General features: G+C 40.8%; 2 protein-coding genes across 2 annotated transcripts; one reads left to right on the forward strand and one right to left on the reverse strand.

Annotated features, from left to right (window-relative positions):
* Positions 1-259: 259 nt before the first annotated feature.
* On the forward strand, positions 260-8,625 carry ZFYVE20 (zinc finger, FYVE domain containing 20). The gene is made up of 10 exons (XM_010003364.1): positions 260-395; positions 2,157-2,257; positions 2,877-2,922; positions 3,031-3,192; positions 4,086-4,327; positions 4,811-4,881; positions 5,557-5,643; positions 6,063-6,165; positions 6,587-6,661; positions 7,492-8,625. The coding sequence occupies exons 1-10, from the start codon at positions 374-376 to the stop codon at positions 8,623-8,625; spliced, it is 2,043 nt and encodes a 680-aa protein (XP_010001666.1). The 5' UTR covers positions 260-373.
* Positions 8,626-12,083: 3,458 nt separating this feature from the next.
* Positions 12,084-12,802, reverse strand: MRPS25 (mitochondrial ribosomal protein S25). Its single transcript, XM_010003386.1, has 3 exons — positions 12,757-12,802; positions 12,514-12,601; positions 12,084-12,276 (listed from the first exon to the last, which is right to left on the reverse strand). Exons 1-3 carry the CDS (start codon positions 12,800-12,802, stop codon positions 12,084-12,086), a joined length of 327 nt encoding a protein of 108 aa, XP_010001688.1.
* Positions 12,803-12,925: the final 123 nt, after the last annotated feature.

The raw sequence follows: 12,925 nt of genomic DNA on the forward strand, positions 1-12,925 counted from the left end.
CTGAATGGCTTGTCTAAAACTACTGCTTTGTCCTAAGGACTTTGGTGCTACTTTATGACAGAAAACAGAGGATTTCATATAATCTGTGATTCTCTGCCCCACATTCTGGTTCTAAACAGAACACATAGGGGATAAGCTAGTCATCAAGGAAAAAGACTCCTGTTAAAAGATTAGGAACATTCCATACTGGTTTCATGTGAGGAATGTCCAGTAACTACTTGCCACATTTGATAAGTTGAGTTTATCTTTTCCAGATTTAGTCCAGAAGGCCAAAAGAGCAAAGAAGAAATTGCTGAAACAAGAAGATGACAGAACTGGTTCTGGGTCTCAAGAGCGATATGAGTCATTCAGCTATGGGGGAGTAGATCCCTACATGTGGGAGCCTCAGGAAGTAGGTAGGAGAGCTGGAACTGGTAGGCAGTGGGGATGACTTTTCTATTCATCTGGGTTGGGAAAGTGCTACAGTGTTTCTGAATTTGCGTGGAATTGTGTCTGTTGTGATTGATTTGCTGTGGACTGTGGCTGTGGTTTGCATATTGGTTTTATGCAGCCTCCTACACTGTGTGGGGAGATGGGCAAACTGCAGAGAATGGAGGGGGGAAAAGAGATCAGTACCCCAACTGGCCTTGAGAGCAGGATAACTGTTTGTCTGGTCACTGTGCCTCAGCTGTTGAGGCTTGCTGGATGTGTGTTCTCTGTGCATCTAGCTTTGCTGAGGTGTTCTGCAACCATCTGGTGGCTTTTTACAAAACAGATAACCCAGTAATTAGTAATTAAGCTATAGCTATGTAAAATCTCTCTTTTGGGCTACAGTTAAAGTAGTTGCTAGTTTACGTGTCTGACAAAAAACCTGTCCATTGATTTAAATTCTGTCAGCTTTTTCCTTAGATTTGAGGTGTAAAAAAACAAATCCTAAGAAAACAAGCAAAATACCAACAAAAAATAACCCCAAACCACAGAATTTCAAAGACATGTTGACTGAGGCTGTAATTACAAATACTGCTACTGGAAGTTGCCTCTTTCTGATACTGAAATATCATGGTTTTTTTCAGGGGGAGGAAGCAGCACCATCTTTGGTGGCTCCTGGAAAAGTTTCCCTTGTGCTGCTGACAGACTAGGACTTAGTCCTTTGGGTGTGCAGAGTCTGAATTCTGTAGATCATTATAGTTTTGACTTTATAACTGTTCCTGCAGAAATCATAGCATAAATGTTAGCTAAGAATAAATTTAGGCAGTGAACTATCAGAAGGTTTCTGAACATCAGAGAAGTGATGAACCTTGTGAATTTTAGGATGGGATTTGTTAGGTCTGTGGAAGGGACTGTGCGATGTCTCTGAAGCAGTGGTTGAATTCAGTTACCCAGAGGGGCCCTTTCATTCCTGTGAGTTCAGCTTTGGAGGTTTTTTTGTTATTTCATTGGATTTAAATGGTGAGATTCTTATACTTATGTAGGTGTATTGGAAAGCAACATCTGATGTTGTGGTTTCAGTCAGAAGGGGTTTGTTTGTTGTTGTTTTTTTTTTCTGTAACTTTGATTTTTAATACCTGGCTCATCTTACTTGAAAAAGGATCAAAACTTAAACTAAGATTGTATAGTATCATTTGTGCCTTTCTCAAACACATGCTATATTGTAACTTTGTGTACTTGGTCATCAGTTTTCTGTAAACTTCAAGGATTTGGTTCAGACCCCTAAAGGTGGGAGGATGATCACCAGTCTAAATGAGGAGTTGCTGTTGCCTCAACCTCCAGTAATCACTGGACTTGCCTCTTCCCTTTGTTCAACATGTAGCCAGGAAACTAAAGGGAGTTGGTTTCGAGAATGCTACTAGTTGATAATAGCTTTGCCAAATGTAACTGAGGGATGAAGAGGGGGAGAAAAAAAACAAGTTGCAGATGTTGTCTTTAACATAGTGCTTGTTTTCTGTAGTAGAAATAAAACCCTGTTTGTTGTTAGCCTGGAGATAAAGCTTTAGCCTGTGTGTTTTATGTAGAGCAGCACTGAAAATGCAGGTTTCTCCTGTGTCTTTAAAATTAAATTTGAACATAAGAGATGAATAGTGAAAAGAAGTGACAACTGTCTTTCAAGAGGTCTTTGACTGCATGTAAATCTATACAGAACACCTGGCTGACCATGAAACTTTCTGCTGTCTCTCCAGGTGCTATGAGAAGCCATCTTTCTGATTTCAAGAAGCACCGAGCAGCCAGGATTGATCACTATGTAGTTGAAGTTAATAAGTTAATTATCAGGTTAGAAAAGGTAAATTTGCTTTTTAATATTTCAGCCTTCTGAATGTTTTCTAGATAAAAATACCATATTTTAGTATGAGTGTGTCCACTTATCTAGCAGTGCACTTTCTAAAGGATACCAAACTATGACTGTCTTTGCACACTACTGTTTTCCTTTTTTATCCTTGAGCACTGTGCTTGGTCTGACCCTGTACTGCAGGTGTAATTTCTGTTTCTCTGCACTGTTTCCGAGCTGAAGATGCTACTTCCATGTGCTGCAAGAACCATCTTTTCCTGTGTATTTTCTCCATCTTTTACTTTACTAAATTTCTCTGTAATGTTTTTGTCATGATTCTTCCAGCTTTGTGTTCTTCAAAATCTACCAATGTTACACTTACATTTTGGCTCAGATGTAGCAGTGTTGGATGCTGCAGGATGTATGTCCAAAATGCTTTGAGTTGTACAGGTTTTGCAGTAATTGTTTACCACTACTTTTATGAATATGGCATTAGAAATAAATAGAAAAGTTGCAGGAATATAGTGTAAAGACTCCACTTAAATGCCAGGTTTCCTTTTCTTGTTGGGCTGGGTTGTGCTTTTTTTCTTGCAAAAGTACAGTTTTCTTGAATGTGCTGTTTATCTCCTACTAGCTTACCTCGTTTGACAGAGCAAACACTGAGTCAGCTAAAATAAGAGGTTGGTATGAGCTTGCCTCAGCCTATTTGCTCCTATAGTTTAACCAGCTGAGGAATTAATGGGATGACGATCTTATGCTGTGTGTTCCCTCCCCTCTCCCACTCACAGCTATAGAGAAGTCTGTTGTGCCTTGGGTCAGTGATCAGGATGTTCCCTTCTGCCCAGATTGTGGCAGTAAGTTCAGCATTCGAAACCGACGCCACCACTGCCGCCTTTGTGGGTCCATTATGTGCAAGAAGTGCACAGAACTTGTCAGTCTTCCTTTGGCAAGTAAGTAGGAAGTGTGGTGTTAATTTCCCTTTACTTAACTCACTTGGTGCTAACTGCATCCTGGCTTTCTGCCCTTGGAAAAAAAGCTGCTGGTAATATTCTGCCTGTGTGGAAAACTTGGTCCTTAATATGAGCTTTGATTTCATGCAGGCACTTGTCTGTGAAACAGAGTAAGAAGAATGATTTCTCCATCCTTTCTCTCCATTCCTTCTTCAGAGTTGGAAGTGTTACATGGCATTGAAAAAGTTATTAGAAGTAGTAGTAGTCTTTACTACTAGTAAATATAATTAATATTTAGTGTCTTATTTTACTGAGTACTATAACTGTCAAGGTATTAACTTCAGGAATTACGACTGCCCAGGTTCTTGACATTTAAAACTATTGTGGATACTTCCAGTCTTGCCCACAGTTGTCCAAATGCTGACATTGAGGAAATTCATCCACAAACCTTTAAGAAACTCTTTTAACTTTAATTTCCTCATCTAGTGCATTGCAGAGGTGACTGTATTTTCTGTGGAATTAAATACCATGCTTTTTGGAGCTTTCAAGCATAAAGCATGGACAGCATTAACTTACCTGTTCTTCCACACACTATGCTGTAACTGTGCAAGCTCCAACATGAGAATGCTTCTAGGCATAACCAACGCGGGTGGTTCTCAGCAGTCTGCTCTCTGGCTGCTTTTAGAATGGAGCAGGATTTGCAGTGAAAACGCAAATTCTGACTTGTAGTCTTGGTTGTTATGGGTTCCTTGCATGCCTTTCAGCAGACTTCTTCACTGTGGTTTTCTAGTACTACCTGAATGTAGAGTTTCTGCTCAAGTGCAATCCATTTCCGTTGGTAAAATCTGTTGGCTTCTCCAGTCACTGTCAAACGACCTGTGTATAATTTTTAGGCAAACTCACAAGTGCCAGCAAAGAGGCTCTGAGTGCTCATACCAGCCCGACCTCCTCACCCAGCAGCGTCCATGGCTCCCGCCGTGGCAGCATCAGCAGCGTCAGCAGCGTCAGCTCCGTTCTGGATGAGAAGGACGATGAGCGGATCCGTTGCTGCCAACACTGCAAAGATACCCTGTTGAAAAGAGAACAGCAGATTGATGAGAGAGAGCACACCCCAGAGATTGTGAAACTCTATGAGGCAAGTCAGACTCTTGCTTTCATCTGCTGGGTGTCTGTCTGCAGTTGTCACTAGTTGGCTTTTGGTTTGTTCTCCCCTACCCGGGCTCTTACTTGATGGCAATAGTTGCTTGTGTTAAGAGTAGACTCTAGGGGGTGTTCAGGCCCTGTAGTATCTTAAGTGATGGAGCCAGTTGCCACTGGAGAGAGTTTCTGTTGATGCTCTTTCTGAAGTTCTAAGGCTAGATGTTATCTAAGTCCCCCATTAAATCAGCTTCAGAATTACAAATTCAGCTTGGCGGAGTAGCAGGAGTCCTCTATTCCTGACCACACCATCATGTGTTCTGAAGATAACTGGACAATATTGTAACCCTGAACAGTTAAAGAGCTTTTATCAGGGTTAACTCTGAAAGTGCCTAGGCAGCATGAAACGTTTATGTTGGCATGTTCTTGCACTAGTGTTTTAATGTAAGTTCCTTTTTATACATCTTGTTTTAAAAACAAGAAACTCCGACTCTGCATGGAGAAGGTTGACCAGAAGGCACCAGAATACATAAGGATGGCAGAATCACTTAAGTAAGCCCATTTGCTGATTTTTGTTTATGAACATATATGTATTTTTCCTCACCAAAGGGAAGAAGGAGTAAGGAGTTTATATTTGTGGTATAAAAGGAGACAGAAGCTAAAAACTGGTGGAGTCTGCCCTGCTAAATCCTAATTTGTTTTATCAATAAATGTGAGATCCTAGTGAAGGGCATATAATTGATTGTGTCCCCAGGTGGACAGTTGGTTATGAGCACCTTAAATATTATACCCATGTGGGGTTCCACTTTCTGGCAAGTGTTAGTGGAGGTGACTGTTTTACTTTACTGCTATAGTTAATTCCTCCATCAGTGTTTTTTTCTGCACTCAATCACCTGGAAAAAAACACAAAATAGATGTGTTTGCTCTTTGTGTATGTTTTAGTTATTATCAGTAGAGTGGCATTCTTGTGTTAAAAAAAGGTTCTTCTAGAATAGTAAATAAAAAGACAATAAAACATAAAATTATGTTCACAAGATGACTGTCATTTTCCACTTCTGTCCCAAAGAAAGGGTTTTTAAACAACTATGAGCTTAAAATAAAATCGTTCAACCCTTTTAGTGTTAGCTGTTCTTACCACTGTTTAATCTTAGTAATTTTGGGATAACTTCTAGTGTTGTATTGTTAGCTGGATGCACGACTTACAGTAAAGTTGTATTTGTTTCTTAGTGCTGGGGAGACAACCTACAATCTTGAACATGCTAATGACTTGAGGGTGGAGATTCAGAAAGTGTACGAATTTATAGATGCTCTAAGGTAAAAAAAAATAATAATTCTCTTTCCCCACCCCCATGTGTATCTCCCTCTGTTATGACTCCCTCTGTGTTTGTGTAGCATATACCTGCTTATTTGTATGGATAATCAATTTGTCTGCTCAGTTGTGAAGAGAATGAAAGATGGATGCTGTTCCAGTGCACCATCCATTTCTGCTTCCTTTTCCAGCCTTGAAAGTCATGCATTCCTCTGCAGTGGAAATAGCTAAGCACAGAGGAAACTAATAGTGGCACAGTTTAAAAAAATGGGAGTGGAAAGTGTTATAATTTGTAATACCCAAAGTAGTTTACTTAAAAGCACATCAGAATATTTTACTGCAATATTGTCTCTCTCCCCTTTTGTTGCATTTTTGCTGGCCCTTGTTTATGAACTGATAAGGCTGTATGTTTGCTTTGATTCAGTAAGAAGATTTTGAGTCTAGGCTTGCATGAAGATCCCCAACCTCACCCTAAAACTCTACAACTTCAGAGAATGATAAGATATTCAGCTACACTTTTTGTTCAGGTAAATGGAGCACATGATATGAGTGGATGTACATTTTATGTAGTGCTGTCTGTAGTGTTCTCTCCTTGAGCAGGCATCCCTGTGGTTTGAAACTTCTGACAGGAGGTTTAATTCAAAGCATTTCTGTAGTTTCCTCAGTGACTTAGGGTAGCCTTAATGAGATATCTTGAGTACAGGTAGTGTAGTCAGAGCAGCATCGAGTTCAGGGATCTTAGAGTGTATGGATCTTGGCTTTGTCCCTTGCTGGGCTGTAAACCCAGCCAGCAGTAGCTGGCCTTATGGCAGCAAAGACTCAGGCTTGCAGCAGTGGCTGCAGTGTTCCTTTGTGGAGTGCTTTCTTGGTGGTATTTCTCTTTTCAAGTACTTGAAAATGGGCTGAATGCCTGCAAGCAACACTATGAATCTTTCTAATTTTTGCCAGGAAAAACTGCTTGGCCTAATGTCCCTGCCAACCAAAGACCAGTACGAAGAACGGAAGAAGAGAAGACTGCAGATGGTAAGACAGGTTAAGATCTGTTATGTCTTGTACCAGGGCCTCCTTCAAGGGCTTAAGGCCAGTAGCTGTGTGTGTATGAGTAGCTGCCTTTGCTATTGGATTTCATTTTTTAAGTTTTTGTGCAGATCATCCCATACTCTTTTTCAGGGGTTGATGTGACACTGTCACTGTTTTCTATCAAGAACATGAGCAGGTGCACACAGAGCAGCTGAACACTGGCAGGCAGCAACTGTGCTGTTCTCCTGCAGTGTCTGCAGAGCAGATCCTGAACCAAGCACGTTAGGCAGTTTATGTGGATTTTGAAACTGCTCTGGAGTTCATTTGCACGATTGGAATTTGGAGATTTTTTCAGTGGTGAAAAAGGACATACTGTAATAAGAACACCTCTTCCAATAGAGGTGTTACGTCATCAATTAGAAGCTAAAATAGCTTTATATTCAGGTAGAAGTTCAGATTTAATGCTGATACTCTGTTGCAGATATCTGCTGTGATAGTTACTGTCCAAATCATCCTAGACCACTCTTTGCACACTTGCATTACACACTTTTTTGCTCTGTATAAAGCACTGTCACTGTTCCTACTTGCCCTCAAATTTCTAGTGGCAGATGTCATGGCATTTTGATCAATTTCATCACAAACAAGCCAAACAGAACTATTTAGGTAATATTTTGAAAATAAGCATTTTCTGAAAAGTAACCAAAAATGCAGTTGATCCCTTTCAGTGACAGCCAGCAATACCTAAGATCAGCTAACTTCATATACCTATGGATTTTGAGAAGGGAATTTTTCTAGCTCACAGTGTTGTTCTCTTACGTGTTTTTTTATTTTAGATGGCTCTTGAAACACAGGGAAAACAAGACGAAAAGCAGAAAGACTTTATCTCAAGATCTGCAGCTGCACTTAATGGTGATACAACACACCTGAAAAAAGAAATAGTCAGGAAGTCTGAAGGCTGGTTACCTACATCTAGCATATCCAGAGAGAGTGAGATAGCAGACCCACTTCTTCAGCAGATTGATAATATCACATCCTTCATTAAACAAGCAAAGGCAGCAAACAGGATAGACGAGGTCCATATGTTGCAAGAGAACCTGAGGCAGCTGCAGGATGAATATGACCAACAACAAACCTTGAAAGCTATCGAGCTTTCTAAAAAACAGGCAGAAGAGGAAGAGATGCAGAGGGAGGAACTTCAGATCCTTCGTGAAAAAGAGTGGGAAAGAGAACACAAATTGATGTCTCAGCATTCAAGGACACGCTCCTTAGACTTAAGAGAAGTCAAGCACCATCAGCATGAAGTTGCAAAAGAGAATCGGAACTTGACAGCACATGTGTTGGATTTGGATATTACTCAGTTCAAAGGGGAGCAAAGTTTTGAAACTCATGCTGTTGAGCAGCTGCCAGCTAAAGAGCACTTGATCTTCACACTCAAACCCCAGAATGTCCCACAGTGTGACAATGACCAAGCTCGGCCAGCCTGTCTAAACCCCTTTGAAGATGAAGCTGATACCCCTTCATTAGAGGACGATCCTGCTAACCCATTTGCTAAAGACACTTCTCCAGTGATTCCTTTCTCTAACACAGCTCTGCAAAGTGATAGAAAAGAATATAATCCATTTGAAGATGAGGAGGATGATGAGCAAACTAATGGAGCACCTGGCACCACTTCAAACCCTTTTGAAGAGGATGAAAATCCATTTCAAAAGCCTACCAACAATCGGAATTCTGGGAATCCATTTGAAGAGGGATACTCTACCAATCCCTTTGAGGTGGAGGATGGCAATGAGATCTCTGGAGAGGAGGCTATAGAGGAAGAGCTGCTTCTCCAGCAGATAGATAACATCAAAGCTTATATATTTGATGCCAAGCATAGTGGACGAATGGATGAGGTGGAGGTACTGACAGAGAACCTGAAGGAACTGAAACGCACATTAGCAAAGCAGAAGGAGAAATCCAACTGCTGAAGCAGCAGTGGGGCTGGGTAATAATTATTTGAAGTCTACTGTTAAATATGGGAAGGTAGAGCAGATACAAACAGGAATACAGGTCACAAGAGGGAATTGGGAGAATCTTGACTTTTATGCACTTTCAATCAGGCATTTCCACCACTCAGTCTTGAAGGAGTTGCTGAGGTATGCTGCTGGTTCTAAACGCTTACACTAAGAAATGTGAGCATCACTTGTTAAAAACACTCTTTAATGCTAACTGGTGTTACTGTGTGCTTATTTTGGTCAAAGTGGTTAAGTGCTAATAGGGAATTACAATTTGGAAGTGGTTGCCATGTTGATTTGTTGTCTTCCCCCCCTTTCTGTTGCAGTCTTGGCCTTTTGAGTTGGCTGTTGGCTAAAGAGAGATGAAACATTTTATAGAACCTCTGCACCCTCTGGCAGTGACAGTGCAGGGTTGCAGGTAGATCAGCTGCCTGATAGTGTTACCAGAACAGGCTGTTAAAAGACCACTGTGATTCTTTGAGGTGCAGAATATGCAGGGTTGCAGAGCTGTTTTGTGCAATGTTAATGCATAAAGGATTTTAAGACTGAGAAGAACTTTCTATCAATGAGTGACTTTTTAAGGTGTTGGTAACAATCCCCAAGTAACATTTGGATGCTGTCTTTTCATCCCTTTTAGTTTCTGTTTGCTCTGAGCACAAACTATAGTGTACTAGAGAGCTATGCTGGCTTTGGAGACCTGCTTGTGTGGGAACAAATACCTCCTTGTTTCCATGTAAAGAGCATCAGGCTAGCACCATTTCAAATTATAATATAAAGGGTGACCCTCTAATTCCTAATTATCTTATGGAATCTACACATTCCTTTACATTCTCTGGGTGACAGAATGATCATGTTTGTCATATATATGAGACTGGAACCCTCTTCTTGTATCATTCAAGGAACAAAGTATCTTGTTTACAGTGGAGAGCTGAAGGGCCACTGAACTGGAATTCAGTGAAAGCTGTGAGACAAAGTCTGTGGCTACAGTAGTGCCAAACAGCAGTTCTCTTGTGTATTTGGTTCCCATCAGGAGCTGTTGGGAGAATCAGGCATGTCTGTCTTAAAAACGAAGCTCCAAATTGGAGACATCTTGTGCCCCTGTGGTCCAGGGGATGCCTAGGTGTCAGCCAGCAGCTGTGATGACAGAGGGCTTCTGAAAGTTGGTATCTGAAATGCAGGATCACTTCAGGGTGATGACAGCCTCTGTCTCTGCAAAACATGGAGCCTGAGCTGCTCTGATTTTTATCTTGGAAAGGCAGAGGTCTATCATCAGGCATCAGTTTGAAAGGGTGGTGGGGAGGGGTTAGTCTAACGGGTGTATTTATTTGAAGCTGAACTAGAGGAAAATCAGGCAGATCACATTGTATAGCACTAATAGTAGTGGGCTTACTCAGATGTCCCTTAACTGTGTCTCTGATAATATATATCAACATATCTGTAACCCAAGCATTGCATAGTCTTTTAGAGACACAACTAATTACACTACCTAAAGAGCAGGAATTCCAGTTTTATTTTGTAAGTAAATGGAGGAGGGGACTTGTGGAACCAAACCACCTATTTCCTCACTTAATGGCACTAGTCACTGAGGAGGTAAGAGTAGCCAGTGAAGGAGAGCTGATGTTCTTACTGTAGCCTACATCTGCAGTTGAAACATGTGCAGGACTGGTTGTCTTAAGACCATGAAGTTTTTATACGGAGATATATTAGTTGAAACCCTGAGTGTTATTTTGCACCAAATGAAATGACATGTGGAGGTTTCTGGAAGGTCATAAACAAAACTGCAGAGTGGCACTGGATTTATGAAGGTGGCAAGAAAAACTAAGATGGCAAGTGTTTGTTTTAATAGAAATAGTATAAAGCTATTTAAGACAGACTTGTTTGCTAGTCAAGAGGATTGCTCCCTGCACTGTAACCCAAAGATTTTTTTGGCATAAACATGAAAAATACTTCAGTGGTTTCAGCTTTCACATTAAAAAAAGTGTTTTTCTTGGTTGCAACTATCCTGCCTTGTTTGTATTTTCAGTTTAATACACTAATAATTAAAAGTATCCTTATTGTACATGTAATAATGGATTTTTACAAGCAGGTAACTGATTAGCATACCTCATGATCGTTGTCAGTGTTAAATGTGATAGACTAGACATCTGATACTCAAGTCATCTCCAAAGTGAAGACCTTACGCTGGTATTTGGACTGCTGTGAGGATCACATGGCACAAGAGAATGAAGACATCTTAACCATAAAGCTCAGTAATTAGCATTGACTTTTGTTAAAACTGCATGCACTACTCTGTATGGAAACTTTGTAAACAGAGATGAAATAAACAAACATGTTTATTTTGTGTGGTTGTGCGTCCTTGACAGTTTTTATGGGATGCTTGAATTGGTGTGAAATTATCTACTTGATCATTAGCTCAGAAATGCACTTCTACAGTAATTTGCATTTATAAGCCTGACTTAAAGGCACGTGCAATTACCAAATGCCAAGCAATGCACCACAACCCACCAGATGCGAGTATGTACTATTGCAGGTGTAGTGCAATTGTGTGGTGAGGCAGAAGCCATGATGGTTTAGGATTTGTTTTACCATGTGCAGATAGTGTTTGAGATAAGGAGTTCTACAGCAATTCTGGAGTTGGGGCATAATGGACTTGAGGGCTAGACTTTGCTGGAAGCTGATCAATCTAGACACAGTTCTTCTATGTTTGCCTTTTTTTTTTTAAGCAAGTTCGTTTAGGAAATTGTCTTACCTTAAAAGTAGCTTTAAATTTTCTGAAGAAGTAATTGTAAAGCATGTCTTTCAAATACCAACTTACATGTTCTCCTTTACTGCTGATTTTCTTGACTTAATCAGTGCTTCTCAGAGCTACAGTATCTGCAAAGGTTGTACCTTCTTGTAAATGAGACTTTTAGCTGTTTCTGAGTAGTAACTAAATAAGAGAATTTAGCATGTAGTTTGAGTGACATGATCATTTGGCTGTCTTCAGTTAGTACCAGATGGAAACCAGCAGGAACACTTTCACACAAATTCCTATAAATTGTAGTATTCTGTGTCTCTTCTAAGATAAATTCACTTTTTAGTCTAGTCTCTGTCCCAAAGCAAACATGGTCTTGTTTTTGCCATGATCTTAGACATGCAGGCATGAGTAGGAAATAGGGCTGTAATCACTGTTTTCCTTGTTCTGTCTTCCTTTTATGCCATATTGACTGTAATGCTTTGCAAAACTGGCACCAAAAAAGCTATGTTTTAAATTTTTATTTATTTTTCACTTCAGTCATTCTAGTTGTAGCTGTAAGAAGACTTAGGAGACAAGGTTGTCTGTATTACATGAATTTGCTTGTTCCTGTTTCCAGGAACTGTTAGCTCTTGCGTTTCACTAAGTACCTTGACTGTCTAGCCCCAAGGAAAAACCAACTGCATGACTTGAGAGGTCAGGCTGATGCTTCATTTTTCATACCAGCTTTATATTTTCCTCTCATCTCTTTGGGCAGTGGCACAAAAGCTGGGCAGGGAACTTGGCCTTCGATTTCACACATGCATTCTCGCAGATGATACTTCTTGGGCCCAAACGTTGCAGGATGTGATTGTTTCTTCCTTTCTCTTTCCTCTTTTTCAAGTACTTCTCTAGAAAAGAGAGCTGTTTGTTACTATCAGAAGCCTGAATGTCAACAGTTTTTCTTCTTTCCCTGAACACAATTTAGCAGAAAGACAGATTTACAGTTCTTAGCCTGTGGACTTGACCTAGCTCATTCAATTTTGTCTGGGAAAAGTGTGATTATCTTCTGTATACCTCACAGAAGTTTGCAGGGATTGTACTACAATGTATGCTAGACTGGATGTTAGTTATTAAGAGTTACTTACTTGCTTTTCCCCAAGATTTTTTTAATGTGCTCATTTATCTCTTTGTTGGTTTTATCTTCCACGTCAACCAAAACTTGCTCTCCATTGTCTGTTGAGAAAGATTTGTAGTAGTGTATCAAACAGTCCCCTTTCCCTTGCCCTGCTGTTTCACAGTAGCTGCAAGAAGTGCTTTAAACACGCAAACTAAGGCATCTGCTTTTCTAATGTACATTATAACGCTTCAATAGGAAACGCGATGTTCGCCTGGGCCAGCAGGAGGGCAGACGAGCACCCGCTCCTGGTTCCGCATGGAGCCCGGGTGGACGCCAGGCCCTTCCTCCCCCTCCGCAGGGCTAAACGCGGAGCAGCCCGCGCTTCCAGCCCGGCCCGGCTGCTCCGCAGGCTCCCGCCGAGCGCGCAGGGAGGCCCCGCG

The sequence above is a fragment of the Chaetura pelagica genome, unplaced genomic scaffold (genome assembly GCF_000747805.2).
Source record: "Chaetura pelagica isolate M959 unplaced genomic scaffold, ChaPel_1.0 scaffold328, whole genome shotgun sequence".
NCBI classification, from domain to species: Eukaryota; Metazoa; Chordata; class Aves; order Apodiformes; family Apodidae; genus Chaetura; species Chaetura pelagica.